Source organism: Drosophila willistoni, chromosome 3R, assembly GCF_018902025.1.
Source record: "Drosophila willistoni isolate 14030-0811.24 chromosome 3R, UCI_dwil_1.1, whole genome shotgun sequence".
NCBI classification, from domain to species: domain Eukaryota; kingdom Metazoa; phylum Arthropoda; class Insecta; order Diptera; family Drosophilidae; genus Drosophila; species Drosophila willistoni.
Genome location: NC_061086.1, coordinates 12,439,543 through 12,465,776, shown reverse-complemented (window position 1 = coordinate 12,465,776; position 26,234 = coordinate 12,439,543). Strand labels below are relative to the sequence as shown.

General features: G+C 39.3%; 8 protein-coding genes across 9 annotated transcripts; 3 read left to right on the top strand and 5 right to left on the bottom strand.

Annotated features, from left to right (window-relative positions):
• Positions 1-1,944: 1,944 nt before the first annotated feature.
• On the top strand, positions 1,945-6,689 carry LOC6650800 (zinc finger protein 629). The gene is made up of 3 exons (XM_002073681.4): positions 1,945-2,976; positions 3,061-3,544; positions 3,611-6,689. Exons 1-3 carry the CDS (start codon positions 2,216-2,218, stop codon positions 6,179-6,181), a joined length of 3,816 nt encoding a protein of 1,271 aa, XP_002073717.1. The 5' UTR covers positions 1,945-2,215; the 3' UTR covers positions 6,182-6,689.
• Positions 6,690-7,313: 624 nt separating this feature from the next.
• LOC6650799 (TBC1 domain family member whacked) lies at positions 7,314-11,546 on the bottom strand. The gene is made up of 4 exons (XM_002073680.4): positions 11,338-11,546; positions 9,175-9,411; positions 8,757-9,121; positions 7,314-8,696 (listed from the first exon to the last, which is right to left on the bottom strand). The coding sequence occupies exons 2-4, from the start codon at positions 9,379-9,381 to the stop codon at positions 8,174-8,176; spliced, it is 1,095 nt and encodes a 364-aa protein (XP_002073716.1). The 5' UTR covers positions 9,382-9,411; positions 11,338-11,546; the 3' UTR covers positions 7,314-8,173.
• Positions 11,547-11,652: 106 nt separating this feature from the next.
• Positions 11,653-13,277, bottom strand: LOC6650936 (bifunctional arginine demethylase and lysyl-hydroxylase PSR). Its single transcript, XM_002073679.4, has one exon. It carries the CDS (start codon positions 13,175-13,177, stop codon positions 11,975-11,977), a length of 1,203 nt encoding a protein of 400 aa, XP_002073715.1. The 5' UTR covers positions 13,178-13,277; the 3' UTR covers positions 11,653-11,974.
• A 243-nt stretch (positions 13,278-13,520) lies between these two features.
• Positions 13,521-14,161, top strand: LOC6650935 (biogenesis of lysosome-related organelles complex 1 subunit 5). Of its 2 annotated transcripts, none has more exons than XM_047011630.1 (3): positions 13,521-13,599; positions 13,661-13,921; positions 13,991-14,116. In XM_047011630.1, the coding sequence occupies exons 1-3, from the start codon at positions 13,578-13,580 to the stop codon at positions 14,017-14,019; spliced, it is 312 nt and encodes a 103-aa protein (XP_046867586.1). In that variant the 5' UTR covers positions 13,521-13,577; the 3' UTR covers positions 14,020-14,116. The 2 variants fall into 2 exon arrangements, with proteins under 2 accessions (XP_046867586.1, XP_002073714.2); XM_002073678.4 differs by having other exon boundaries at positions 13,522-13,599; positions 13,661-13,932; positions 13,991-14,161.
• Positions 14,162-14,175: 14 nt separating this feature from the next.
• On the top strand, positions 14,176-15,237 carry LOC6650934. The gene is made up of 2 exons (XM_002073677.4): positions 14,176-14,788; positions 14,850-15,237. Exons 1-2 carry the CDS (start codon positions 14,176-14,178, stop codon positions 15,146-15,148), a joined length of 912 nt encoding a protein of 303 aa, XP_002073713.1. The 3' UTR covers positions 15,149-15,237.
• On the bottom strand, positions 15,161-16,658 carry LOC6650933 (zinc finger protein-like 1 homolog). The gene is made up of 4 exons (XM_002073676.4): positions 16,218-16,658; positions 15,963-16,156; positions 15,698-15,896; positions 15,161-15,639 (listed from the first exon to the last, which is right to left on the bottom strand). Exons 1-4 carry the CDS (start codon positions 16,429-16,431, stop codon positions 15,341-15,343), a joined length of 906 nt encoding a protein of 301 aa, XP_002073712.1. The 5' UTR covers positions 16,432-16,658; the 3' UTR covers positions 15,161-15,340.
• An 877-nt stretch (positions 16,659-17,535) lies between these two features.
• On the bottom strand, positions 17,536-20,472 carry LOC6650932 (GTP-binding protein SAR1b). Its single transcript, XM_002073675.4, has 6 exons — positions 20,415-20,472; positions 19,363-19,514; positions 18,943-19,062; positions 18,803-18,868; positions 17,964-18,199; positions 17,536-17,864 (listed from the first exon to the last, which is right to left on the bottom strand). Exons 2-6 carry the CDS (start codon positions 19,403-19,405, stop codon positions 17,748-17,750), a joined length of 582 nt encoding a protein of 193 aa, XP_002073711.1. The 5' UTR covers positions 19,406-19,514; positions 20,415-20,472; the 3' UTR covers positions 17,536-17,747.
• Positions 20,473-21,069: 597 nt separating this feature from the next.
• Positions 21,070-25,499, bottom strand: LOC6650931 (farnesol dehydrogenase). The gene is made up of 5 exons (XM_002073674.4): positions 25,273-25,499; positions 25,054-25,219; positions 24,808-24,934; positions 21,460-21,595; positions 21,070-21,354 (listed from the first exon to the last, which is right to left on the bottom strand). Exons 1-5 carry the CDS (start codon positions 25,408-25,410, stop codon positions 21,178-21,180), a joined length of 744 nt encoding a protein of 247 aa, XP_002073710.1. The 5' UTR covers positions 25,411-25,499; the 3' UTR covers positions 21,070-21,177.
• Positions 25,500-26,234: the final 735 nt, after the last annotated feature.

Sequence of the window (26,234 nt, the reverse complement as noted above, 5' to 3'; positions counted from 1 at the left end):
TGATTTCTATGAGCCCCACATCGACTACCTTTGTCCGCAGTGCGGCAAAGAGTTCACAGAGAAGAAATATTGGCGTGCACATGTCTCCCAAGAGCACGGATTAAACCATATAGCGTTTCTAGCTCATTCGCGATTTAAAAACTATTTACAAAATTTACCATATAAGTTCTACACCAGATGTCGCAAATGCCAAAAGTGCTATGCGCATCGCAAGCAATTGATCAGCCATTTGGTCACTGTTCATCGCATTCTACAAATGCCGCATCCACAACCCAAACAACAGCAGCATCCTAGCAAACAAACTGTTACCGTCGCTAATGAAACCTTCGAGATTACATTTTTGGATAACGAACCGAAAAGCATTCAGAGTAGTTTTCAAAGCCGCAGGATTAAAGCGAAAGCATTAAATGATCGTTCATGCTCTCCACCACCACCTCCACCCAATTCTCCTACTTCCCATTGCTACAAATGCAAAGAATGTAAGTCACTTCACAACTCTCTCGTAGCTCTTAAGATGCACATCCGGCGGAGACACTTCCTACATGGCAATTATACCACCAGGAAGTATATCACTTCCGAGTCTACAAACTCTAACATAAGAGAAGGAAATTTAGTTCGTAAGATAGATCACAAGGATTCAAGGGAATCTATAATTCCGACAAAGAAACTTCTAAATGTGGAGTCTACAATTGGAAAAACAACAGAAAGGACTCCAATTGGATCATGTTCTGCAAAAAAAGTGGTCCCGGCACCTACTGCAAAAAGCAACATAAAGGACGAAAAAATAGTTCCTACGAAGCCAGACAATGAAGATTTTAGCCTAAAAGAACCCATGCATCCTGCAAAGAAAATTAAACATGATAATCTAATCCAAAAAACAGTAAATAAGGCGGTACAACGAAAGGAAGACCATAGCTCAGCGGGACTTATACAACCCACGAAGAATGTTGGGATTATAAAAGAGATCATAGAGAAGGAAAAAATGGTTCCGAGAAACGAAAGCACTAAGGATCCCGCAAATAAACTTAGTAATGACTTGTCCAAAACAAAGCCGAGTCCAGCAGAATCTTCTGAAACCACATCTACGTTATTGGCTGCCAACAATATTCACGATAATTTTCTATATATGTGCCCCGCATGTGGTCTAATATACAAGAAGGAGTTGGATTGGCGTCGCCACATCAACGATGTTCACCACTTTAATAAATTTCCGTATTTGAAAATGCGAATACGAGACAAGAACCTTTATCAATGCTTAATGTGCAGGGGTTCCCTATTGGCAACGCAAATAAAACCTCTTCAGGAACATCACTTTCGGCATCTGCCCCATCGTTTGTATATAAAATGTTCGGTCTGTGACACTAGCTACAACTATAAGCCCGATTTGTTAACTCATAGCGTGCAATGTCCTATAATCGCTAAGAAACGCAAGGTGAATGTAACAAGTCAAATAAAAGGTTTTCTAAACAAACCGCGGCCACCATCTTCATAGATACAATTGATGAATTAAGGAGAAATATTAGCCATTAGAATCTAAACACAAAATTAAAATTAAGTTTATTTTGTAAATATTTGAATAAATAAACTTGTGATGAGTTTAAACTGACTAAAGTACTATCTTTGATATTGATTAAATATGAATGAGAATCAAATAATTTGAGATTGACTCGGTTTTTTTAAAATTCTTTTAAATCACTTTTTAGTTTAACGTTTAGATTCATTGCAAATTTAATATTTTTATTACAAATATTCATTTACACGAACATCGTGATTTTTAATCCACACACATTTTTCACATTTAAATGTAACAGTTTTCTGAAAGCGCTAAGTTGTGACTGCCTGGGAACTGTGATCTCAGTATTGACAAATCACGGGCACATTTTTCAACACAGTAAATCGCCGCAAACAAAAAAAAATGGCATTTGTGCAGACTTTTTTTAGTTGATTTAATTTTGTTTTAATTGGCTTGAAAAGAGAATGAGTGAAACGCGATTGCAATCGGACCGCTTGCAGTTAAAAGTGCCGTAAAGATGAAGCGAAATCAAATAAACAGCAAGGATATACCCAAACAATTATATTGACAAACGCTGTGCGTAGGATAAAAACTAGTTCTTCAACATCTTGTCTTCTTCTTATTCTTTGTGTTAAACCTTGACGCACACACAAACATACACAAACACACACACAGAGCCACATAAGCGCGAGCAGGTCAGAAATGGAAGGCATGGACCTGTGGACGTCAATGTTCTCCAATGATTTTGAGGAGGGTGAGGAGAGCGAACAATATGGCAATGGAACGGGAACGGGTGTCAAGCCATCGGCGGACACAGACGATATAATGGCCGAGGCTTACGATGGCGATGAGGGCGTTGATGATGATGATGACCTTATGGAGATGGAGGATAATGGCGAAATGGAGGCCACTGAGGAGGAAGGTAGAAATGGCAAGCAAAAGGGACCTGAACCTGATGATGATGCCATATTTGATTTTGAACTTGAACCGATTGTAAGCATAGCAGAGCATCCAACCACTCCACTGGGACCAGCTGGCCCTACTTCAGCTTCAGTGCGTCCGATGCATCGAAATTCATTGCCAGCAGGTGGTTCGATTTCCGGCCGGCCTAAAGAAATGCGGTTATCTGGCGTTCAAATGCGCCCAACCACCTCCCAAATAAATGCCACCGACGAACATGGTGTTCCCATTAACTACGAGCTGGGCGTAATCTACATTTGCCCCGCATGTGGAGCGGAATTTCGGCAACAGGACCAATGGAAGCGTCATATGAACCAAATGCATCAATTCAACACACGACGAGGTCTCAATTTTGTGGCCATGGATAAGCTATATCAGCGCTGTCTCGAATGCAACAAGCGCATTGCTATGCACAGTCGTGAGAATCTTCTCAAGCACAAGTTCACCCATTTGCCATATCGTTGCACAAAGTGCTACCTATGCAAAAGGGAGTACAAATATAGGTAGGGACACAGTCACCACAAACCAAGCAACTTTTAATTAAGATTGAGTCTAATATATTTTCATTTATCCCAATTTAAAAACAGACAAGATTTGATGGTTCACCTGCGAATGGTGCATTGTGAGGAGATAGTGAACATGATGCGGGGTGGTTACTCTGCGGCGGGACGTAAGACACGTGTAAGAGAGCCACGTACTGAGCGAAAAGAGTTCTGTCCCGAAGATGACGATGCCATTGAAGTGAGGAATGAAGTGCTCGAACCTGATCTGGATGACTCTAGTTTCGTTGTATCGTCCACTTCATTAGTGGAAGAAGAGCAACCACAAAACTCAACTCCTCAGCCTTTGTCTGCCAAGCGAAAGCGCAGTCATCCTTCGGGAAATGGAAGTGGGGGCGCCACCGAACTGTGTGAGGATTATATACATTATATGTGTCCCGATTGTGGGACAGAGTGCGAAAATCATGCCCAATGGAGCCAGCACATTGAGTTTGTGCATGATTATGTTAGTCGTCGGGGACTCAACTTTAGGAGCGTCGACATGCAGATGCAATGCTTGGAATGCAAACAGGTGAGAGGCAATTAAATGAATGGAATTCAACCATTAACCATGCGTTCCTTCCCATCCTGCATTTAGATTGTTACTCCCAACACGATTAAAACTCTGAGAGCTCACAAATTCAGCCATCTTCCGCAGCCCGAGTGGCTGCGTTGCAAGCTTTGCTACAAGAGCTATACGGAGCACCATGAGTTGGTGACTCATTTATTGAAACATCACAATCTGGAGACCCTGATACCAGCCGATGGACAAGATGAACAATTGCTGTGTGCACCAGATGACGACGGAGGAGATGGCGGTGAGATGATCTTCGATGATGCCGATGAGGTCCGTAGACGTGGTGGAAGGATAAGTAGCGATGATATCTATGAGCCGCACATCGATTACCTTTGTCCGCAGTGCGGCAAAGAGTTCATGGAGAAAAAACATTGGCGTACCCATGTGGTTCAAGTGCACGGCATGAATGACATTGCAAAGCTGAACTTTGAGATTATATCGGAACGGCAGTTGAAGTGCACGGAATGCGAGAAGATCATCACGAATGCCTATGGCATACAGAATGCCCAACAGCATAGGATAACGCATTTACCATTTAAAGCCTATGCCAGGTGTCGCAAGTGCCACAAGACCTATACGGATCGCAAGGGATTGGTTAAACATTTGGCCACATATCATCGTGTGGGCTGGGAGACTGGTCGAAAGTCCGGCGTAAGTGGTGATGCTCCTCTGGCGCCAAAGCAACCGCGTAAACAAATTGTGACCGTGGCTAATGAGACATATGAGATTATATATTTAGATGAGGAGCCAAGCAACGTTGAGGAGAATGATTTTGGTGAGCAAATGCAGGCGGATGACGATGAGTATGCGCCTGCTCCACCTCCTCCGCCAGTACCGCCACCTAATCCTCCTCCCACTCGCTTCAAGTGCTCGGATTGTGGTTCAATACACACTACTCAAATGGCTCTCAAGATGCACATTAGGGAGGAGCATGGCTTAAGGGAATCCAAAAATATTTCAAAGAAAAACACCGAGTCTAAGGATGAAAAGAAAAGGAGCAGTGCATCTTCAGCTTCTTCCACACACACTCCAAACGCCACCTCCATGCGTTCTCCAGGCACCACAATTGAGCAGAATTACATCTTCCTATGCCCATCTTGCGGTGAGGAGTACAAGACGCAATTCGAGTGGCGTCGTCACATCAACGAATCCCACAATTTTGATAAACGGGAGTACTTGAATATGCGGCAATTGGACAAATATCGATATCAGTGTACCCAGTGCAAGGATATCGTCTGCAACTCGAAATTGAAGGGACTTCAAGACCATCACTTTCGGCATTTGCCCTACCGTTTGTATCTCAAGTGCTTAGTCTGTGGCACTTGCTACAACCACAAGCCGAATATAGCAGCTCATCTCCGGACACGTCATAATATTTTTGAGCGGGAAACGCCTTGGCGAGAGCAACGCAATAAACCGCAATATGCATACGTTCAATCAAAGGATTCGGCCGATAAGGAAAAAAGAAGCCAGCGGGCAGAGTCACCAGTTGCTTCTTCATCGTCGTCATCGGTTTCGGCTATGGGGAGCAGCCGCACGTTGAAGCCCCAACCAGGCGGATTGCCGACGCGGCCCGCCGGTCTAAACACGCTGGAGGATAGCATTTCGTATCACAATGCTGTCGATCTGGATTTCATCACGTACTACTGCCCAAAATGCAATCAGAACTTCGATTCGCATGCATTCTGGCGCAAACACATTGTGGAGCAGCATAATTTCAATTGCCGTGAGGGGCTTAACTTTCGACAGATTGACAACCATCATTACCTATGCCTGGAATGTTATAAGCGGGTTACGGTCACCCACACTAAGGGAGCCATTGGCCAGCTTCAGTCGCACAAATTCCGTCATCTGCCGTATCGCTCTTTCAAGTGCTTGACCTGCAATGGAGAGTTTGTGCGCAAACAAATGTTCTTTAAGCACTTGAACAGGGATACCAATAGATGCGATAATCGACCCAGCGGACCAGATGCCCCAGTCATCGATGACGATGATCAGGAGGGGGCACCTGGCGCAGGTGGTGAAGTGGTGACTGTGGAAGATGAGGAAGTAGATCCTTCTGCCTATCGTTTAATGTGCCCGCAATGTGGCGACAATATCGACACAAGCAGCAAAGCCGTTTGGCGGGAGCACATTAACATCTACCATGGCCTGGGCAAGAAGGAACTCCTACATATGCGAAAAATTGGCGACGATCTCTATCGTTGTTATGACTGCGATGAGGAGCTGCAGACGAAGAAGCTTCGTGTGCTTCAGCAGCATCGTTTCCGACATCTGCCTTATGCCGCGTACATACGTTGCTTGCTCTGCGAAAATCCAGAGGGCGATGATGCCATTGATGCTGCAGCCGGCCTGCATAGTATGCGAGAATTGCAGCAGCATATACGGGAACATCATCCGGCCATCGAGGACAACGATGAGCAAATGCAGAATGTGCGTCAACAGGCAGCCGAAGAGGAGGGTGACGAGGACAGTCATTTGGAAACCGAGACCGCGGCCAGTACGGGTTCAGGTAATGGTCCATACATGCCGCTGCCACCGCATTTGTTGGATGATGCTGATGATTTTGAGGAACAATATTTACTTGGATAGTAGGCCACAAACAACACAAATTTTGAAATCAAGTAGACAACTGAATCTTTAAATCTCTCTAAAAAGATGGACAAAAACTCTTAATTAAATTATAAGTAATTATTGAAAATGATTTATTGCCCCCCACAGAGACATCATTCTACTTTGACTCATAATCCTATTTTTACCATAGAACTGACATTTTTAATAGTTATTAAGAACAAACAATCTCAGACTATTTATTTCCACATTGTACTCAATCCTCCAACCCCTCATTCATGCATCATCACAGCTCTCAGACATTCTCCTTTAATCCCTTCCACCCAGTATGACAAAGAATGATTTTTTGAAATTATAATCGTAATTGATAAGTATAAAAAATAATTATATATATATATGTTTAGATGATTTCTTTGAGATTTAGTTATACTCTTAATTTAGATCTGAACAAACTTGTTTCCAATCCAAGTTATACCCGATTTTTTTGGTCAAATATAATGTTAATAAATAAGCAATTTAAATCAACAAATTATCAAATTATTATCATTCCCCTTAGACATTTCGAACAAGGGGTTCTACTTTATTTTGTGATTTCTGTTAAATGTCTTAGACTCAGTCAAAACTCTTTATCATCAGGATTTAAATGCTGTTCAATGATTTTCATTCTATGAACTTTCGAATAGAACAACGCTCTATTGTTATTGATCCTCTAAGTCCTGTTTACCAGTCTTTTTGGTATGCCTTTGTGAAGAATGTGGAAGAAATGTCTGGAAACTATAATAGAAATCGAAGCAGGAAAAGTCGTTTAACTTTTTCCAACAAAGAGATTAAATAAAAACTAATTACACGTGATTCAGTTGTATGTCATTTAATCGTAATAAATTTTCGTAATATTAGTAATAATAATATTTCATTTCATTTCAATTTTGTCTAAAAACAAACAAAACAAAAAACATCTCCATCAGAAGCTGCCAAAATTATTTCAGTTATTTGTGTATGTATGTATACATATGTAACTATGTATGTATATAACGACATTATATATTATATATGTACGCGTGTGTGTGTGTGTGTATGTGTGTTTTTTCATTTTGTTAATCGCATTTCATTTGATTGTTTTACACAATAATAAGAAACAGAGAGGAGGAGTTCGCAGTTTGTTTATAAACAAATACTTTGATTTGAGCTTAGAGTTAAATATAATAATTCCACTTTCCGTTGCTCCTATCAAATGTCGGTTCATAATAATAATACGATGATAATACGATATGTACGATGTACTCCACAATATCTAATACTAAAAGAAATTTGTTTTTACTGTAAATATAATAAATATGCTATAAATAAATACTTTTGAAAAGCATAAACAATTGCACTCACATTGAAAACAAAATAGAACAAAGTTGAATATGTTTAACAAAAGTTTAAAACTTCAAAATAAATTAAATCTGATAGAATGGAATGATAGGAATTCTTTAGAGAAAAAAAAACCACAGTTAATAATATTGCAAAATTCATTCTCAATTGTTGCTTGATTATTGCAACATATCCCTTTTGCATATAAAACTTGAAAAATGGTCAAAAACCTATCTTTGGCTGGGCCAAAGGATTTCTTATATCCTTGCAAAGATCGCTTGAAAAGTTTGACCTATTAAAAAAAAAAAACTAAAATCTCTTTGTGCCCGATCAGAGAAATATACATATATATCAAAGGTTTACTTAATAAACGGATATATCTTTTTAGGTATTATAAACTCCGCGACAAAGTTAATGCAATTTTTCACAAGGATATAATATCAGAGGAACAGTATTTCTTAATTAATTAACTGCTCAACTTAATGATTTCTAGTCACTTTTCTCCAAATTTGTGCACGACGCTTTCTATTCGACTTTACGTACAAAAATCTTGTGTGTGTGTGTGTATAATAACAATTTGTTTGCTGCCTGTTGTAGTTTTAGTTATAGTTAGTTAGTTATTATTATTATAATTAATATTATTGCTCTAGGCCCGCCTCACAGCGTTGGAATATTGCGTCGCCCATTGCTAGAACTCGATTCGCCTGATCCTGCCTCATGTTGAGCCTTCTGCTTGGCCCGACGCGCCTTCTGACGCGTATGCTCAATCTGAAAATCTTCGACGCGCAAATTAAGACGCATCATATTGTTAATGATAAACTCCTCCTCAAGAATGTGATCGGGCGGGGAGCGTAGCACTGCCAAAGTTTCGCATAGCCCAGTACAGGTTTTTCGCACCTTATGCCGACTGAGCGAGGCACCAATGATGACCAAGGCCACTTTAAATATAACCCTTATACCTTCGGCTAAAAAGCAATCCCATACACGCAACAAAGTCTCCCAGGGCAATGTGCGGGTCATGGCACATAGGAACCAATCGGTCATATAGAGTAGCGGCTCAACTTTGTGCTTCTGCAGATGACGATAGACGGGTGGGCAGGTTTTCTTGAGCAGACCCTCCAATATGCCAGCATCGTTTTGTATTACCTCGAGTCCAGGTATAAAATAATCCTGCAGGTAGCTGTACAATAATAAATTGTAGAGATAATTAACAAACAATTAATCAATGGAGGTTACTTACACATCACATACGCTTACAAATACCCAGAAGGCATCCTCAGCGGGCAGATGCATCAATAGAAAAGCAGCTATCGGTGCCTGCGCTTGACAGAAGCCCACTTTAGGATTATATATCGAATAGGCCTTTAGCACGTTAAACAATTCGATTTGGCCCACTTTCTCCTCGTCCAGGAACATTTCGTGAAATGGAAACTGACGATGTTTATCCTTTTTGATCTCCTCAATTGTAGCCGGATTGCCCGGTTTCTCCAGCAGTTCACTGTACACATTTGGATTCTTCTTTTTAAGAAGATAAGCACCGGATAGATAGAACCAAGCTTTGGGGCGCACTGACTTCGGTATGCCCTTACGACAACGATCACGTATCTATGGAAAAGATTAGTGAATGGGGCAAATATATTGAAATAATTCAGACTTACCTTCTTGTAGTTTTTGGACATGTATATTGACCAATTCTCAATCATGTAGAGCCATTTCTTTTCACGTGCTATTATCTGGGCCTTGGACAAGGGCTCTTTGGGTTTGTCTGTTCGCTGAAATCCACCATAGAAGCCATTGCGATCAGGGCAACTCGAGACGGTGGAGCACAGTGAGATGGTGTCCAGGGCACGCGGTGCTGTGGCCATCGCCAACTGTGCTGGCAATATGATAATAAACTAATTCCGCAAATTATTACACAAGAGAAACGCCCACAAAAAGACACAGAAAGAAAGAGAGAGAATGTATGAGTGAGAGGTCTAAAGCCAATTTGCATTAATAATATTATGGATATGAACCTATATACATAGATAATCGTAAAGTGCGCAATTTAAGTGCATTACGTTTTCTATCCTATAATTGGCAACACTGACTACTTTTTATTTTATTTATTTGTGTTTTAGTTTTTTTTTTTGGTATCATTACTCACAGCCAAAATCAAAACAACTACAAAAATTTCGTCCGTATATATACACACTCTAATAACTACTACTCTACTCTTCTATATTTAACTACATGTGTCTCTTTTAACAACTAGAACTGGGTTAGATTGGGTATATTAGTTTCTTAGTCCGTCGAAGTAAATGTAAAGAAAAGATATCTTTACGATTGCCATATGACAATGAAGATAATAAAAATAGCCTGTTTACAAATATATAAACAGTACGCTCTTTTTTTTACAGGGTATTGAAAAGTCTATGTCACTTTTGAAGATCCTAACTATAATTCATTATCGTGTCGTAGGCTTTATCATTTGATACATTTTAATCATGTCACAAAGATAACTATTCCTTTTCTTGGGCTTTTTATTGTTTTGAATAAACTTGGCCTTGGGGGGTGGTTGGGTGATGAGGGCGGCCCCATTTCCTCTACATACTTAATGCCCACCTTTTCATTTCTATCAAGTAAATGCAACAAACTGTCGCTGCTGCTGCTGTTGAAGTATTTCGTGAACTGCGAGAAAACCATGATGAAAAACTAAATGGAACTAATTGAATATTTGTTTGCACACTTGGAGTATACGAAAGAAAATAGGAAAAACAGCAATTTGGAGAGGGATACAACTGTTTTTTGATCATTGCCAAGAAGCAGCATTAGTCAACATTGGCGATAGAAAGAACTTTGCCCAGAGTAAAATACTTACTTAAAGTTTTTCCTTCAATTTGTTTGATCGATTGCAATGATTGATAGTGAAAAGCCTTGAGGTGCCTATCTCTCCCCCAGGTGAGGTAGGTCTTTGGGGGGCTTACTTACAAACTAGGCCGGATATTCAACTTGACTTAATGTCTGACTGCCCAGTCAAGTCATTTCCAGTGAACGACTAATTGAGGCGCAGCTACTACTTACGACCGAGAAGCAAACTAATGACTGACTGCACAATACGGGGGCAAAGGGTGAGGGTAAGTTCGGATAATTTTGGTAATTTGCAATAATGTTTGCTATTAAAAAATTCTGAATTGATCTTTCTTATGCAAATGCGGTGAGAAGATGAATGAAAGGCCAGAATTACCCCACTTGAGGAAGAGTATGTACATATAACAAGGGCAAACAAAAAACTAGAGAAAATGGCAAAATTGCAATCTGGGCTGAAGAAAGTCAAGAAAGCAGCACAATAATGAGAAAAATTTGCCTGGGGCATTGGACCCAACTATAAGATCTCGCAGATCTTCATTACAGGCAGAGCAATTCACTATTTGTTATTGATGAATGGATGGTCGCCTCTTCTTATCAATGTGGCAATTCACATAAATAAAATAGTTGCCTCAATTACGAACTATTTAATCAAAGAGTTTCCATTGAGTAATAATGAAAACACGTCACGGCTAACCGTAGACAACGAAAGGGGAAGGGGTGGGGGGCTCAGGTGGAGGCGGCGGCGGCCACCCACCCGAAGTGCTAACGTTTCTTAATTTTCGACTGCCATTTTGCCTACGCGATCCAAAAAAAAAAACAAGTTAACTGCTTTGATTCTCTTTCATATACACACAAACACAGATGCACAAAACGGGCTTTGTGTGAGTGTGTACAATTGTTATTATTAACAGCGCCAGCGCCGCCCGCCCCCACACACTTTATCATGTAAACTTTTTTTCCTGTTGCCTTACCTTCGCTTTTGCTCTGTGCTCTGACGCCGTGGAATGCGCAATAAACGTTTTTACATATATTTGTAATGTTAATCTATTAAGTTTATTTGCAAATCGCGGTGTGCCTATTCAACTAACACTTTGCGCCCGCACAAATGTGTAGAATTTGAGCTTTTTTTGTTTATTTTTTACAAAAGGGAAAGGGAGACCAGTGTTGCCAGATGTGTAAATGTGGCCAGACATCTGAACTGTGGAAACAACAAGCTGAAAGTATTGCCAGATTGTTAAAGCTTATCAATGGGGATCCAGTATTTTTTTTCAAAAATAATTTAGAGGTTTTTTTTTACAAATATATTTATTTCTCTGGCATTTAAATATAAGCTAATGAGTCACCTTAGAGCAGATATTGAAACTAATTTGAAGGGCAACGTAATGATATTAACGAGCTACCTTGTGCCAGCCTGCGTTGGCCGGTCACTTACACAATTACATATTTTCTTTTCGTTAGGTTGTCTATATAAAAATATTACAAAATTTGCAAATCGATCTACTACTGTTAACTGCGACGGTCATTGCGACGTGGTAAACGGCGACAAAGAATCAATTGCCGGTAAAAGAGTCGCATGAGTAAGCTATTTTGCTTCACCCTCTCCCGACATCAAGAGCGCGTGGAACCCATAGATCCTTCTCCACTGCCGCCCAATCGTCGCTTCTTTTTTTTCTTGGCCGTGAGACTCTCTTGGCCACTGTCCGTATTGGAATCGCTTTCTGAAGACGATGAGGAACTGCTGGACGATGAGGATGAACTTGAATTGCTGGAGCTATCCGAGGCAAAACCTGTGCTCTCGTTGATATTAATACTATCGGCCACTGCTGCCAGATCTGGACGTTGTTCACGCAACACACGCAGCCACTTGCGGGACAATTTGGGTCGACCGCGCACAGTCTTGTGCCAGACACAAGGGAAGTTGGTTTGCGAGCTAAAGTTTTGCGTTATGGCCACAGTATCGTCCAGATTGAGCACCACATGCCACCAGCCGCCAGGAACAAAGACCGTTTCACCTTCGCCCTGTAGAACCTCGATGGGTTTGTACTGCTCCGGCCAGGAGGGTAGTTTGGTGCGAGGATAAATGGTGCTGAACCATGTTATAGCCTCATCACGCTGTTTGCCACCCATAGCGCTCGTGACCTTAAGAAGATCCTTAGGCGTCTGGGTGGGAAAAAGGCACCAACGTTTGTGGCCATGTATCAGTGTATTCCAGGCGCTGGTACCCAGCGGATCGATATGTATGCCCGTGCCAGAGCGTCCGGGTCCCATAACAAACCACCGATACGGTGGCCTTCTGTTCTCCCCACAAAACTTAAAGAGGTCGTCCCGAAAATATTTCGGCACCGTGTAATCCTCTAAAAGCTTGCGACGTCGGTGATGCTCACCAAAGCTGCTGTCGAATATGTACAACGGACTATCGTCGCGCGTCGATTGCATGTACTCCACATAATACTTCATCTTCATTTTGACACTGTAGCCTTCGTTGTCCTCTCCACACTTGAATTTCTGATTCCGATATTTCTTCTGAAGACGAGACAATGTCCACTTTTCCAATGCCGACCAACCTTCAGTGCATCCGGTAATCACAACCGGCTTGTAGGGTCTCTCGAAGCGTTCAATAAATTCCTCGCAGGAGACCTGTGCACTATTGATTCGTTCGAGATTATCCGTAAAGTCCCAGAATTTGTCGAAATTCTCATGGTACTTCATGGCCACCCACGCGTTCTCGCCATCCAGCTCCGGTCGGGCTTTCCTTTTGACATCGCGTGTACGTTTGCGTGAGCGTTTCGGCAGCTTAAATTCCTCGCTCATTTTGATTGTTGGATGAATTGTTATATTATTCTAAATTCGACTAAAATTCTGCTTAATGCAGAAGCAGCAGCAAGGTAATGGGAAATGTGACCGCATAAGCACTTGCACTATCTGGTCACACTTAAATATGTCTAGTTATGAGACAATGGCCAGAAAAATTGCCAGAAAGAGCTGAATGTCTTCTTCAATTAATATATAAAATATTTTATTGGATAACAAGTGCTTAAAATTATTTAACAATAAATTAATGTGGATTTCTCCTAAAAACCTCTTTTGAGAGTGAATTAAACAAAATCGATGTTTAGCCATAAAGCTAACTTGATTCTGATTTGGCCAAATGAGCATCACTGCTCATGTGATGTGCCGTGACTAGCAGGAGTAGGAGGAGGAGTTTGTTGAAATGATAAGTCAAGTTGGACGAGGTAGTAGCCATTGAAAAAACTGTCCCAAAGTTGTGTCAATAATTCTTGCGTCTTTTCTCAGAGCTGTACAAGGTGCCGCTTCGCATTTTAGATCACCGAGTCTTTGTCAACGGCGAAATCGAATCATTTCTTGACAATTTTGAGGTGAGACGCAACGATAGTGAAGTTGAGAAACTTTTCCAGGTCACCGAGACAGTTGGATCACTAAAATACGATCTATCCGAGCGGGGCATAGCCTTAGGTAACGAAAATCTCTCCAACCTAAACACTGAGGTGAATAGTTTGTTAAACGGTGTGAACATCTTGCTCCATAAAGCCAAAGGTGAAAGAACAGTGAGTTGACTAAAAAGACTGAAAACTCCGGTATTTAAATATGAATATACATTTTTAGGTAAGCAACAAACTTCAAGAGGCACGTAAAGCTCGTGAAGAACGCAAAGCTGAATTCCTGATCAATCTACAGCACGGCTATCAACGCATTGATAACTCATTTGAGGAAAAGGAGGAGGAAATAGCCGAACTATATTCTGATCTTCAATTGAAACTCAATATAACCAAGTGATTCTATCTAAAATCATGCTAAAGTCAACAATTATAGACAATCGGGTGCGAATTCGCCCATCCAAGAAGGTATTGGACTTTTTGGCCAATCAAAAAGAACATTTTACACAAGTGACTGACAATGTGGCCAAGTTAATGAAAACAAATGGGTATGACCTACCAGAGAACATTGTTATTCTTAAGGATGACGGTGAAATCATAGCTAGACCAAAAATTGATAATGTCCTTTTGAAAAAACTAATTGGCGATGTCCCCGATCCCGTGATTAAGAAGGGGAAGTCACACAAGCAGAATGAGAAGCCGAAGCAGGAAGAAGACGGTGTGGATGTGGAAGAGGATGAATTAAAGCCAGTTAAGGGGCATTTTCTATATTTAAAAGATTGCCATTGGCTTAATAATACTTTGTCCGATCTACGCAAGCGTAAAATTTGCGAGATCTTTCTTTATGAGCTTATTGAATCATCAGAACTCATTTTGCCAGAAAATGAGTTGAAACCACGTAACCCAGAACTGGAGAAACGCTGCCAGCGGCTTCGGGAAGAGCAGCACAATCGCGAATACCACAAGATGACCAAAAGTGTCGACGCCGGCCTAAAATATTATCCTGAAGATACCATATCTTATCAAAGTAATTACATTACTAAAAATATTCCCCTACCCCTATTTTCATTTGAATTCTTTCGTTGCAGTCAAGAGTCTTAATAAACAAATTATTGCCGTGGCGCAGTTCATTTTTTCGGTGGCAGCCGGTTTTACTTTTGGATTCTTTGGCGTAAATCTAATGGTTGGTCCTCTTCCTTTTGGATTTCGCATTCTTCTCGGTGTAATGGCAGCTTTGGTCATTGCCCTGGCTGAAATGTACTTCCTGGCTAAGAAATTGCACGAGTATGATGAAGTCTTAGATGCACCCAAGCGTAAAAAAGAGGAAAGACCAAGAACTGCTGCCTCCACAAGCCGGGTGGAAGCTCTTAAGCCACATTCTGATTAATCTTAGACCGGATTTCTCGGATTTTCGCCTAAATTGTATTTAGTTGCAGTTGCACTCTTAATATATATATATATATTTATATAAATAACTGTAAAAAGATTAATTTTTCTCCTGGGTGAGGAAACTAAGGAGAATAGGTTTACTAGCAGAGACTTTTTCGAATATGTTAATCATTTTGATGGGCTTCTCCTGTTACTCGTAGTGATTGGGCTGTGGATTCGGATTGTTCCAGGTATCATCAACACCATCGTTGGATCCGCCGCCACCACGTCCCAACCAAGCCATTAAATAAATAAAAACAATAAAGGCCATTATGCCGCTGACCACCAGAAACCATGTACGACGCCAAGGAGGTCGTGAAGAAGGAGCATAGAAGCGTCTCGTCCAACGCGAGAACATCTCGACTGGTGTGCGACGTTGGTATTTATTGTCATCGCGATCTGTGCCACCAATCGGTGACTGTCGTGGGAGCAAGGGACGCCGGCTACTGGCTGTTTGGATAAAACATAGTGATAAAACCCAACAGACTCTTCCTGTATCTATACACACCATTGAAATCGCCTGAACTGGGCGGATTAAATGCATCCATCAGGAGCACGGAATGGGGACTGATGGCATCGCCACTACCGTTTGGCTTCGTGCGTTCCCGCTCGCCTCCTCCGGAATGGTGATGGACTTTGGTCATATTGCTGACAGCAGCCTGATTAATTGCCCTGGCTGCCTTAAGGCTGCTCTGATCCTCTGAGAGCTGAAAATAAATAGAACAAGTCCGATAAGTCCTGATACTATGATTTTGTAAACCATTAGCCATTACCAATGCCAGGCCAAGGCCATTGCGTCCCCAGTTTACTTGAGCTAGATAGTTTTTCAATGCGTCCGCTACAGGTGATACCAGATTGGAAGTGGGAAATATTTCCACGTTACAGCTGGGGCACTGGTGTCCGCGTGGCGCAGTGTTGGCGGGCAGAGCAGCTTGACGGGCGTTTAAACAGTCCCAGTGATACACATCTAAGAAATTTGGAAGTCAGTCAAGATACACATGAATACATTGGTAGATCTAGCTGCTTACGATAGCAAACAAGGCGAACACATTCGCCTTGCTCCAGTGTGGTTCCGCACAAGGTGCAATTGGAAATGTAGTCGCTGTCGCGCAGCCATTGAAGATACGATTGCACTATGCACTTGGGATGACTCTGGACCATACAATGCTCACAGACGTTGACGCGATGTTCAAAACAGAATTGATTGGTCACCAATCTTTTCGGACATTTGCAAAGACCCATTCTTAAGGCGGTGACTTGTCACGAGCCGGCGCTTGGATAAGATGTTTGAGTCTTTGTTCAAATGTATTGCACCTTGGAGCTTTTTCTGCACGCTCACCAATGCCTTACGAAATTTATAAAATATATATTTATTGCATCGTTTAATTAAATGTACTTATAAAGAATCGAAATTTAATGGAATTTTTGTTCGCTTTAGCCACGTATTTATTTGCAGTGTGACCAAAGGCAGCTGCAACAGTGCTGACGCAAAGCTGAAATAAGTTTTAACCGCTAAAACGTCTCTAAAATTCGGCTAGTTTCAAAAAGTGAAATATTTGAAATTATAGAAATTGATTTTTAATATTAGGCCAAAAATATTAACTGTTTCGTAAAATATTGGAAACGGTATATAGGAGCATAGATCCAGCTTGTTTAAACTATCTAACAAATAAGTCACAATTATTGTTTATTTTACAAAATTACTTTCCTTTGTTTTATTTTTAGAATTTTTTTTTTTGCGAACAAAAAATGCGTTATAAATTGATATCCCATCGTATTGTGTGTATATTGGTATAAAAATCAAAGTACATTGATGACATGCAACTTAAAAAAAGGTCCTATAATTTGTAAGCTAAAATAAACCAAGTTAAAACCATCAATCGATTGTGATAAGGAGCGGTAAGGGGAGATGTGATCAATTTATAAAAAATATTTCATGAAATGAAGATACAACTTCAATTCGAAATTTGAAAGTTTTTTTTTGGTGAAAGGTTCTAAATAAAAGGTAGATATTTAAATTTTATTTATGGAACAGCGTCGTTTGCCCTTAAATAAATCACCTTTAATTTGCTACAATTTGTTATTCATAATAATTATTATTAAAAAACGTTTTCCATCGCGCACTTCTTTTTCAACCAAGTTCTTTGCCCCTCAATTTTTGTAATTATTTATTATCATTTGTTGAATTGTTTTTTTTTTCTTTTGCGACTTGAAGTTGATAGAAAGATTTTTGCACTTTGTTGTTCTTCTTGTTGTTGTTTTTGGGGGCGTAAATGTTGTTTTTGTTTAATTACAAATGTGTTTTCTTGTCGCATTTTGTTTCCTCCGTTTTCTTTTATATTTGTATTTATTATTAAATCTTGTTATTTATTTTGTTGTAAATGTGTTTAAATTAGAAATTGCGCACGCAGCTTCGTTTTGCTTAACTTTTGAGGTTTTTGAATGATTTTTGGAGCGGGGGAGTTCTATCGTCTGTTTATTTATTTGTTTTTGTTGTTTTTTTGTAGCCAAGTTTTTGCAGTTGTGTGTTGTTGTTTGGATTCTAAATTTGCTGGTACTTAATCAATATACTGCGCTAACCAACGGAAACCCTCGCCATAACCCTGTCGCTTCAACACGGAGCACATGAACAATTCCAAAGGACGGCCAGGCAATTCGGCGCGTGCTACTTTGCCCTGAAAATTGGAGAAAATACAAATAAATATAAATAAACTGAGACATTGGAGATATGGCAAGCTTCTAAATTTTAGGTTTGAAGTGTTGTGTTTGTTTACCTTGCCGGTTGTTAACTGATACAGTCCAAACACATTCCTCAGCTCATCTTCACTGGCCGCACCGGGCTTATCAATTTTGTTGCCCAATATGAGCACGGGGCAGTTGGAGAGTGCCTCATCTGTGAGCAGCGAATCCAGTTCGTTTTTGCTCTCCTGGAAACGGCCACGATCCCAGGCGTCTATTAAGAAAACAATGGCATCCACAGCTGGGAAGTAATCCTTCCAGACACGACGTGCTGCAAGACACAATGTATATCACATTTTACACAATTAGTTCAACAACTTAAATGACAACTGTTTAAATAAAACTCAATCTATCTTACACTACAAAACAGACCCAAATATGTATAACCTCTCTTATCACGTAATCATTATCTTGATATCTAGCCTAGAACGTGTCGATGTCTTGGTCTCACCCATTCGTTGCCCCACACCCCACCCCCTTCCTCTCTATACATTTCACTTTAAAATCTATACGTAATGCTGACAATAGTATAATTTATTTATACTCATACATAAGAGAGCTTTATCAATACCTGCTGTTTCATGCTTGACTTGACTTGTGTTGATTGAAAGCAACAAATGTCAAAAAGTACAACGCTTTAGCTTTGTATGAGTGAGCGCCTTATACTTGAACAATCAACAAATATGTATATGTAATATTTGTTGATTGTTGTTTTTTTCTACTCTATATATTTTATGTATATGCATATATATGTTTGTATTTGTGATATATGCAATCTAAGTTGCTATATTTAGACATTTTTGCACGTTTAACCATGCAAATTATTTATGAATTTTGCAAAACTTATGATTGAGGAAAGTCTCAATTAACTTACCTTGAGTATGGCCACCCAAGTCGAATGTAGTGAAGCGCATATTGCCAATGGACAGCTCTTCGGATGCTGGACAATAAGTATGCAAAAGGGAGAGTATTTAAAATGCATTCTCATCATTGAATCTAATAATTTCTACTTACTTGGATGCAATGTGGGCACATGCTGCGCCAGCTTATCATCTTTGAGCATATGCAATAATGTGGTTTTACCAGCATTATCCAAGCCAAGGAACAATAATTTGCCCGATTTTTTCCATAAACCTGCAGAAACAAAAAGGTCGAAAAACTTATGACTTTGGCCCAGATTGTTAAGTAATTAATACATGGGACTAATGTTTAAATTTTAGTCTCCACATACGCACAGCTGTAAATTTTGTATATCTTTGTCTGTCTTTCTTTTGTTTCATCTTTTTGTGCTTGTTTTTTGTTTTAATTTCTTGGTTTTTGCTTTGTTGGCAAACGCTCAAGAAAATTTAACCCAGCCGAAAGCAATGTCAAATGCCAATCGTTTAATGGCACGAAGAGAGGGGGTATAGAGATGGGTATGAGATGATCGCTTACCTAAGTATCCTAAAACACCGGTGAACCAGTCCCAGATGAACATCTTGACTTATATTTGTTGTCGATTGCGGGAGTTGGTGGCAAAAGCTGTGTGTGTATGTGTGTGTGTTAAGGGGGGAAGAGAAGTGCTGCTGCTGCTGCGCTAGACTGGACTGTAAAAGAGAAACATTTAATTAATTACATACTTATAAACAAATTAAATCGCAATTCTAACAAGTTCAATGTCCATTTTATAAATTTCCACATTATCCAGGTATTTTAGAGCAACAGGGCAGCAGCGACAACAACAACAACAACAAAGGCAACACTAAACGACCATAATAAATCGGCCTTTGTGGTTATAGGATTGAAAATCAATCGGATGGCAATGCGGGCTTGCCATGCGACTTCCGGGTTAGAGGGGCCTTGACACAAATACACATGCATACATACACAATGTCCGTTCTACATTAAAAATGCAGTTAATGTCGCTTTTTTCTTCTCATTTTCCGAGCAATTATAATTAGGTTAAAAACCTGTTCTTTGTCAACTTTCAGCACTTTCTTTCTTTTCGTTATGTATCGTGTCTCTTTCTCTCTGTCTGCCTATCATCATTTACGTACTGTATAAATGTTTGTATGTGTGCCCCTGAGTCGGTGTGTTTATGTGTGTGTGTGTGAGTGTCTGTGTGCGTTGAACTACGTGGTAACACGCATTAAACTTGGTAATTTCATTCAAATTTTCCAGCATTTCATAATCTCGCACTTTGGAGCCAGGCACACAGAGCGCCCGGACAACTCCAATTGCCGCACCCTTGGCCATCGGACAGTTTTAGGGACGTTTATATATACATATATATGTGTGTAGAAAACAGCAGACATTTTTTGACAATTTGCACTACGTGGACGCCTTTCGCATAGCGCGCTCTCGTTTCATTGCTTATCCTTGTGTTGCTGCTGCCATGTTGTTCTTCTGGATTGCGTACTTTGATTCACTGAACGTTTCTAGACACTGTACATGTGCATAAAATGCATATTTTGTTTATTATTAATCGTTAATTCTTAATTTTCTACCTCGCGTTTAGTGGAGTCAGTACGGAACCGATTACAGATAGAGATGGGAGTTTGTTCGACTCATCGAACTGGAAGATGTTGTACCCAGTAAACATTCATCCAGAGACAGAGATTATTATTATGCAGATTATTACGCCAGATATTATTTATTTATTTATTTGATATTTATTATATATTTGATTTGTATTTGTATATGATGTTGTACTCAAAGAGGGCCCAGATTATTACGCCAGATATTATATGATATTTATATAAATACCAACACCAAGGGATGATATCGATAAGTCGATGCTGCCGCCCTGAATCTGAGCAAAAAGTGCTAAGGGCTGAGTAAAAGTCCTAAGAGTGAGGAATAGTCCTAAGGTCTGAGTAGAGCAAGGCGCCAAGAATTCAAATTATTTGAAAATAAATTTTTAGTCATACAATTTGGTTTTTATCTGACAGCTGAATAAAAATAGGTTTACAAACCTAAAAAAATATCAAACAAAATATAATATTTCTCAAATTTTGTATATATAGCTGAAATCATTTACCTTTAGATGCTCTCATAATAATTATTATTGCGCGCTATTAATGTTTCTCTAAACAACGCATATTAATTAAATATTTATAATACAATATTTTAATAATTTTTTTGATTAATATTGTAACATTATTTGAAAATATCGAAAATTATATTTTATTGCAATTGCACAGTTGTAAATAAAGTAGAAATTAATAAAGTTTAGAATAGTTCATTTGTCTGTGCGTTTGTTAAATTGCTTTAATTATTTTTTCGCATTTGCTGTAGAATTATATCCTCCACTTGAACTCCATCGGGCGTATCAAGTGCATACAAAACCGCCTTGGCCACATCTAAAGGCTGGAGTTTGGGCAATTCGGCCACTGCCTGTGAGTAAACATTCAGAAAATCCGTATCCACCATACCGGGACAGATGCTCTGCAAATGGAAAGGGGAAAATATTCAGGTGGCAGAATACCTGCAACATGCATTTGTGTCCGAGTGTGTCTGTGTGTGTGTGTGTGTACATTGCATTTAACTTACCGTTAATTTAATATTTAATTTGAGAAAATGTATTTCCTGACGAACCGTTTGGCAAAGTGCAGTAATTGCATGCTTCGTGGCTGGATAAACGCTGAATAAGGGTACCGGCACTTCCGGTATACGATGACCAAGTACGCTGCATTGTCAAATGTCACAAGAACCAATGAATGACAGAAAGAGATAGACATGGTGGGGTAGAAAGAGAGATAAGTCTGTGTGTGTATGGTGAATGGGTAAATAAAGTCAACGTAACGGTTTTAAGTACTTAAAACAGCAAGTGCAACAGCAACAACAGCAACAACAATAAGAAAATTGCCGCCATCGCGGCACTCACGACCAAAAATGACGGTCAACAGCTGCCACCCGCATCGGCATCCTTATCCTGATTCGCATCGGCATCTGGAATTTCTCCACTTTGCATTCTCATTCTTTGTTTTTTTCTGGGGTTTTTTCATTTTTTTTATTTTTGCATACATATGATAAAGAATGTCCTGTCGTTGTGCATTTTATGCAAACATTGCGTAAACTTCTTTTAATTTACCTGCCCAGATGGCTGGTGCATTAAGTGCAAACAGATGCCGGACTTCTGGCCAGGACCACCAACAGCAACACGGTGTTGCCTGTCTGCATCTCCTCATGGTGTCTCTTTTTTTCCCCTTTTTTCTTTAAATTAATTACGTCTTAATAATATTGCATTGACGTTAAGCGAAATTCATATTGATGAATATGCCAACGCACCTACAAAACCCAGCGGACATCGTCCATCATCCTACCCACCACGCCCACTTTACGCATTCATTAGCAACGCCTGCGCTTTGTCTTCGAGAATTGAAAATTTACGCTCATCAAATAAATTTTTCGCATTAATTACCGTTTGGATTGTGGAAAAACTGAAGTTTACTTTTGTTGACTCCCAACCCACAATCCCCCTTTCTCCATTCCCCATTATTTTAGACTGCTCAATTGTATTTGGTTGCCGCGAATATGTACGGCTGTTCATTAAATGGCGCAATTATGGACATTAATTGAATATTTTTATGCGCATCTGAAAAACCGCATTGATTTTTATGAGACTCTTAAGTCAAGTCACACTGTTTTATTCATACATATTTCTTCAAGGGAATTTCTAGATGAACACCTTTAGAGAATTGTCATCTATAGATGGTCGGTTTGATATGGCTTAGTCATTATAAAGAAAGTATTTAAAGGAGATACCAATAATGCAAGCAAAGTGTAAGGTACTTCATATAGCTCTTACTGACTATCTCCAAGAACCTGTTTAAATAATTGTAAGATAAACTTTTATAGTTGACTTTTCCTTTTAAACATAATCTTTCGACCAAGTTATGTGTAGGAGAACGCTTCGATATGAAATGTGAGATAAAAAGTATAGAGGAAAGTTTAAGGGTATCACAATGTCGTTTTGTTATTCAATTTGTTGTTGTTAAAATTTACCATACAGTTTATTGTACAACATGTACAGTGCGTATACGTAATTATTCAATTTGCATTTGCTCATGTGCAAACGGCAATAATTGGTATTTCTGTACATACATATACAAATGTATATACATATGTATGTACATATACACATAAGTGTATCGGTATCTCTGTGGCACTCAAGTAAATTTCATTAAAATTAAATCAATGCAATTTGAAATTAAAGCCACAGCGCAAATCAAACATGCGGCTTAATGCGCAACATTTTTGATTTTAAATGCATCGCGCATTGGAATTCATGAAATAAAAATCAGCACACACGCACAAAAAAACACACACACACACACATGGAGAGGGTAGAAGAGAGAGAGACAGGGGTAGATATAGATTTGTATGTATGGGGAAAATGCAAATGCAATACGCAAGCAACTTAATGCAAAATACTTAATTATGTTGAATAATAGAGTTGTTGTTGTTGTTGTTTGCGCAAACACATTGGTCATGCAAAGCTTTTAATGCACCCCCACACCGCAAAAACAACAACAACAACAACAGCCACAACAGCAACAACAACTAGAGTAACAGCAACATGATTGAACATGAAGAACAGTCGCCGCGACGCTTTCAACATTTAAATATCAATAAATGTTTGTGTTCTTGTTGTTGTTCGAATGCCGCATGGCTTTTAATTTAATTTAAATAACGCGCAGTCGTTTTAATTCCCCTACCATTGCTTTCTACACCACACCATAAAACCACACCCCACTCCTGCCCCTACCATGGGCCACTATCTTCAACGGCCACCAGTATATTCGCCTCATGCAAAATGCATGCACACATTGACCAACACTGAAAATGCCAATAGACCCACAGCCATTGCGTCTACCACGCCTCCCTCTCTCTGTTCATATTGTTTGCACTTTCATTAAGCCCCCGATCAACAAATGCATACAAGAGATGAGGAGTGTGACTATGTGTGTTTGTGTGTGTGTTTATGCCAAAATGCAACGACATACATAAATTTGGCAAATATTTTGCCACTCAAGGCTGTAAAATTTTGGTCTCTTGTTATGTCTATTGTAAGCAAAATTATAAAATAACTAAAGGCAAATGCTAACACATTCATTCTATACCCTTATAAAATTACAGTATCAACAATATTGGGACGATTTTGATTAGCTATATACAATGTCTATTGAAATGGTTCTATCATTTAGAACTAATAATTTTTTAGGAAACCCAAAAAAGTATGCTATGAAAACAAAGGGTTTTTGCTTTGAACCATTTCTCTTTTGAATGTGTTTAAGAAAAGAGTAAAAGAATGTTACTAGTTAAAACTCCGTTTTATCCCGATAAACATATAGATATGTTGGCGCTCATTGTTTGCTAGTCTCCAAACAAAACGAATATACCCTTTGCTACGTTTTCCTCTGCACTAAGTACATATTAACGCTCTATAATAGGAATATGTATATACATATATATATGCGTATGCATGTAGTGGGCATTGTTTTGTGTGCTGTAGTATTACATAATTGTGTCACTATGTTGAATCTGCTCTAATATTCCTAATTTAGCTCAGCAAACGTAATTTGGAAAATGATAACAATTACTTAGCATTCTCCTGATTGATTGATTGCTGATACGAACTATTCATGTATTGGCATTTGCATTAATACAGCTCTACAAAGAAAATCATTTTAATGAATAGATACAGTGGAAATTGTTTACCTTTCAAATTGTAAAAGTTTAAAAACTTTTGCATATTATTTGGGAAAATGACTAAATCGACATAACAAGTAGATGGAACTTTAGTTTGAAGTTTAAGTCTAGGCTGACTAAAGATTAATTAAAAAATGTGTAAGACAAAATGAACAACTGCAAAAGAAGTATATCAGATAGTCATACCTATTCATAACGATAATATGTCCACGAACTTTAGATTCCGCCATATGTTTAAGAGCCTCACGCAAACAGCTGGCAGTGGCTACAACATTTGTATCGAACAGTTCCTTAATATCCTTTGTGGGTGATTCTATAGAAAATTAATGGGTTTAATTTTAGGTATATGCAAAATAAGCTACTGATTAACCATTTTTCTTTTAAATATATTAAAGAAACATTTGTTTAGGTCTCTACTTGGATGAGTCTTACCTTTTAGAAAGTTGGCTTTTAATATGCCAGCATTGCATATGAGCACATGAATGCATTGAAAGCGTTCACGTATCCAATTGAATGCGCTTTTTAAGTCCTCATCATTGCATAGATTACATTGTCGTCCAATGATTTTACCCTCACCATTAACTTGTGCATTCAGAGCCTGTAAAACTGAACAGGTGAATGCAATTGTAGAAGAAGCCCTCTCGATCTCACCTCAATGAGTTCCACACGCCTGGCCAGGCCAACTACAACCATTCCCGCATTGGCCAGAGTAACTGCGGTGCTGGCGCCGATGCCCACCGAAGCGCCGGTAACCACAGCTACCTTATTGCGCCAGTAAAATGATTCCATTTGAGAGAGATAACCTCGCAGCTTCGTGTGTCAGAAGCAACTAGCTGTGGAAGCTGGTCTCGATCTATGCTGAAGCTATTGTCAGTTCGAGTGATGCACTGTGGTCTAAAGCTCTTGCCAGAGAGACATCGCTCAGCTTGCGAACGGCGTTTTTGATGTCTTTGGCATTTCAAATCCCATTTAATTACTTGCAATTTACTTTCTGTCATATTGTGACTGCTGTCTAGTTGCACTTTGCTCCACAAGTTGCGCCAGTTGTCGCCCTTTTCTATGTTCTGTATTCTCGGTGCATTGCACTTGCTCCCTGGACTTTGCATTTCACCCGCTACACAACTCTCTCTCTCTCTCTCTCCCCCTTTTGCTGTTCATCTCTCTGTTTTGTTTCTCCTCTAGATTTTCCGCATTTTCTCATTGTTCGTTCTTTCGCATAGTTTTGCAAACTTGAGTGTCATGGAAATTTGATACGAAATGAAAAATCTTTTTCCGTTTTGTGGCTTTGGTTTGTTGTCACTAATCTTACGGGTTGGCACTTGCGGATTATTTTCATATTATTTTCATTTCTATAGCTAAGCCAAGTGGACAATATAAAGAAAAGAGAAATAGTATTTTATTACATAGGGCATATCTGATATTACCAGCTTAAGGTTCTTAACTAACAATTGGAAAAAAACCTAACATTAACATTATTTTACATAAGTTTATGCACAAATATTTAATTATTTGCAAAGAATTTTCTATGAAAATTAAAATTATCAATGTGGTTTGTTTTTAAGAAAATTTTTCTCTATTTATCATAGACAATTTTAACTAGAAAACATTTAAAT

What these genes read in the sequence shown, in the direction of transcription:
- LOC6650936 (XM_002073679.4), bottom strand. Translation starts at nt 13,177, where the DNA reads ATGAGCGAGGAATTTAAGCTGCCGAAACGCTCACGCAAACGTACACGC.
- LOC6650935 (XM_002073678.4), top strand. Translation starts at nt 13,578, where the DNA reads ATGATAAGTCAAGTTGGACGAG. An exon ending in GATAAGTCAAGTTGGACGAG is followed by an intron (nt 13,600 to 13,660) that starts GTAGTAGCCATT and finishes GTCTTTTCTCAG; the next exon opens with AGCTGTACAAGGTGCCGCTT. An exon ending in AAGCCAAAGGTGAAAGAACA is followed by an intron (nt 13,933 to 13,990) that starts GTGAGTTGACTA and finishes ATACATTTTTAG; the next exon opens with GTAAGCAACAAACTTCAAGA.
- LOC6650932 (XM_002073675.4), bottom strand. Translation starts at nt 19,405, where the DNA reads ATGTTCATCTGGGACTGGTTCACCGGTGTTTTAGGATACTTAG. An exon ending in CGGTGTTTTAGGATACTTAG is followed by an intron (nt 19,063 to 19,362) that starts GTAAGCGATCAT and finishes TTGTTTCTGCAG; the next exon opens with GTTTATGGAAAAAATCGGGC. An exon ending in ATCAGTTAACAACCGGCAAG is followed by an intron (nt 17,865 to 17,963) that starts GTAAACAAACAC and finishes TCCAATTTTCAG; the next exon opens with GGCAAAGTAGCACGCGCCGA.
- LOC6650800 (XM_002073681.4), top strand. Translation starts at nt 2,216, where the DNA reads ATGGAAGGCATGGACCTGTGGACGTCAATGTTCTCCAATGATTTTGAG. An exon ending in AAAAGGGAGTACAAATATAG is followed by an intron (nt 2,977 to 3,060) that starts GTAGGGACACAG and finishes ATTTAAAAACAG; the next exon opens with ACAAGATTTGATGGTTCACC. An exon ending in AATGCTTGGAATGCAAACAG is followed by an intron (nt 3,545 to 3,610) that starts GTGAGAGGCAAT and finishes TCCTGCATTTAG; the next exon opens with ATTGTTACTCCCAACACGAT.
- LOC6650934 (XM_002073677.4), top strand. Translation starts at nt 14,176, where the DNA reads ATGCTAAAGTCAACAATTATAGACAATCGGGTGCGAATTCGCCCATCC. An exon ending in AGATACCATATCTTATCAAA is followed by an intron (nt 14,789 to 14,849) that starts GTAATTACATTA and finishes CTTTCGTTGCAG; the next exon opens with TCAAGAGTCTTAATAAACAA.
- LOC6650799 (XM_002073680.4), bottom strand. Translation starts at nt 9,381, where the DNA reads ATGGCCACAGCACCGCGTGCCCTGGACACCATCTCACTGTGCTCCACC. An exon ending in TGTCCAAAAACTACAAGAAG is followed by an intron (nt 9,122 to 9,174) that starts GTAAGTCTGAAT and finishes TCTTTTCCATAG; the next exon opens with ATACGTGATCGTTGTCGTAA. An exon ending in TTTGTAAGCGTATGTGATGT is followed by an intron (nt 8,697 to 8,756) that starts GTAAGTAACCTC and finishes ATTATTGTACAG; the next exon opens with CTACCTGCAGGATTATTTTA.
- LOC6650933 (XM_002073676.4), bottom strand. Translation starts at nt 16,431, where the DNA reads ATGGGTCTTTGCAAATGTCCGAAAAGATTGGTGACCAATCAATTCTGT. An exon ending in TGTTCGCCTTGTTTGCTATC is followed by an intron (nt 16,157 to 16,217) that starts GTAAGCAGCTAG and finishes CAAATTTCTTAG; the next exon opens with ATGTGTATCACTGGGACTGT. An exon ending in ATGGCCTTGGCCTGGCATTG is followed by an intron (nt 15,897 to 15,962) that starts GTAATGGCTAAT and finishes ATTTATTTTCAG; the next exon opens with CTCTCAGAGGATCAGAGCAG.
- LOC6650931 (XM_002073674.4), bottom strand. Translation starts at nt 25,410, where the DNA reads ATGGAATCATTTTACTGGCGCAATAAGGTAGCTGTGGTTACCGGCGCT. An exon ending in GGCGTGTGGAACTCATTGAG is followed by an intron (nt 25,220 to 25,272) that starts GTGAGATCGAGA and finishes TCAGTTTTACAG; the next exon opens with GCTCTGAATGCACAAGTTAA. An exon ending in AATTAAATATTAAATTAACG is followed by an intron (nt 21,355 to 21,459) that starts GTAAGTTAAATG and finishes TTCCATTTGCAG; the next exon opens with AGCATCTGTCCCGGTATGGT.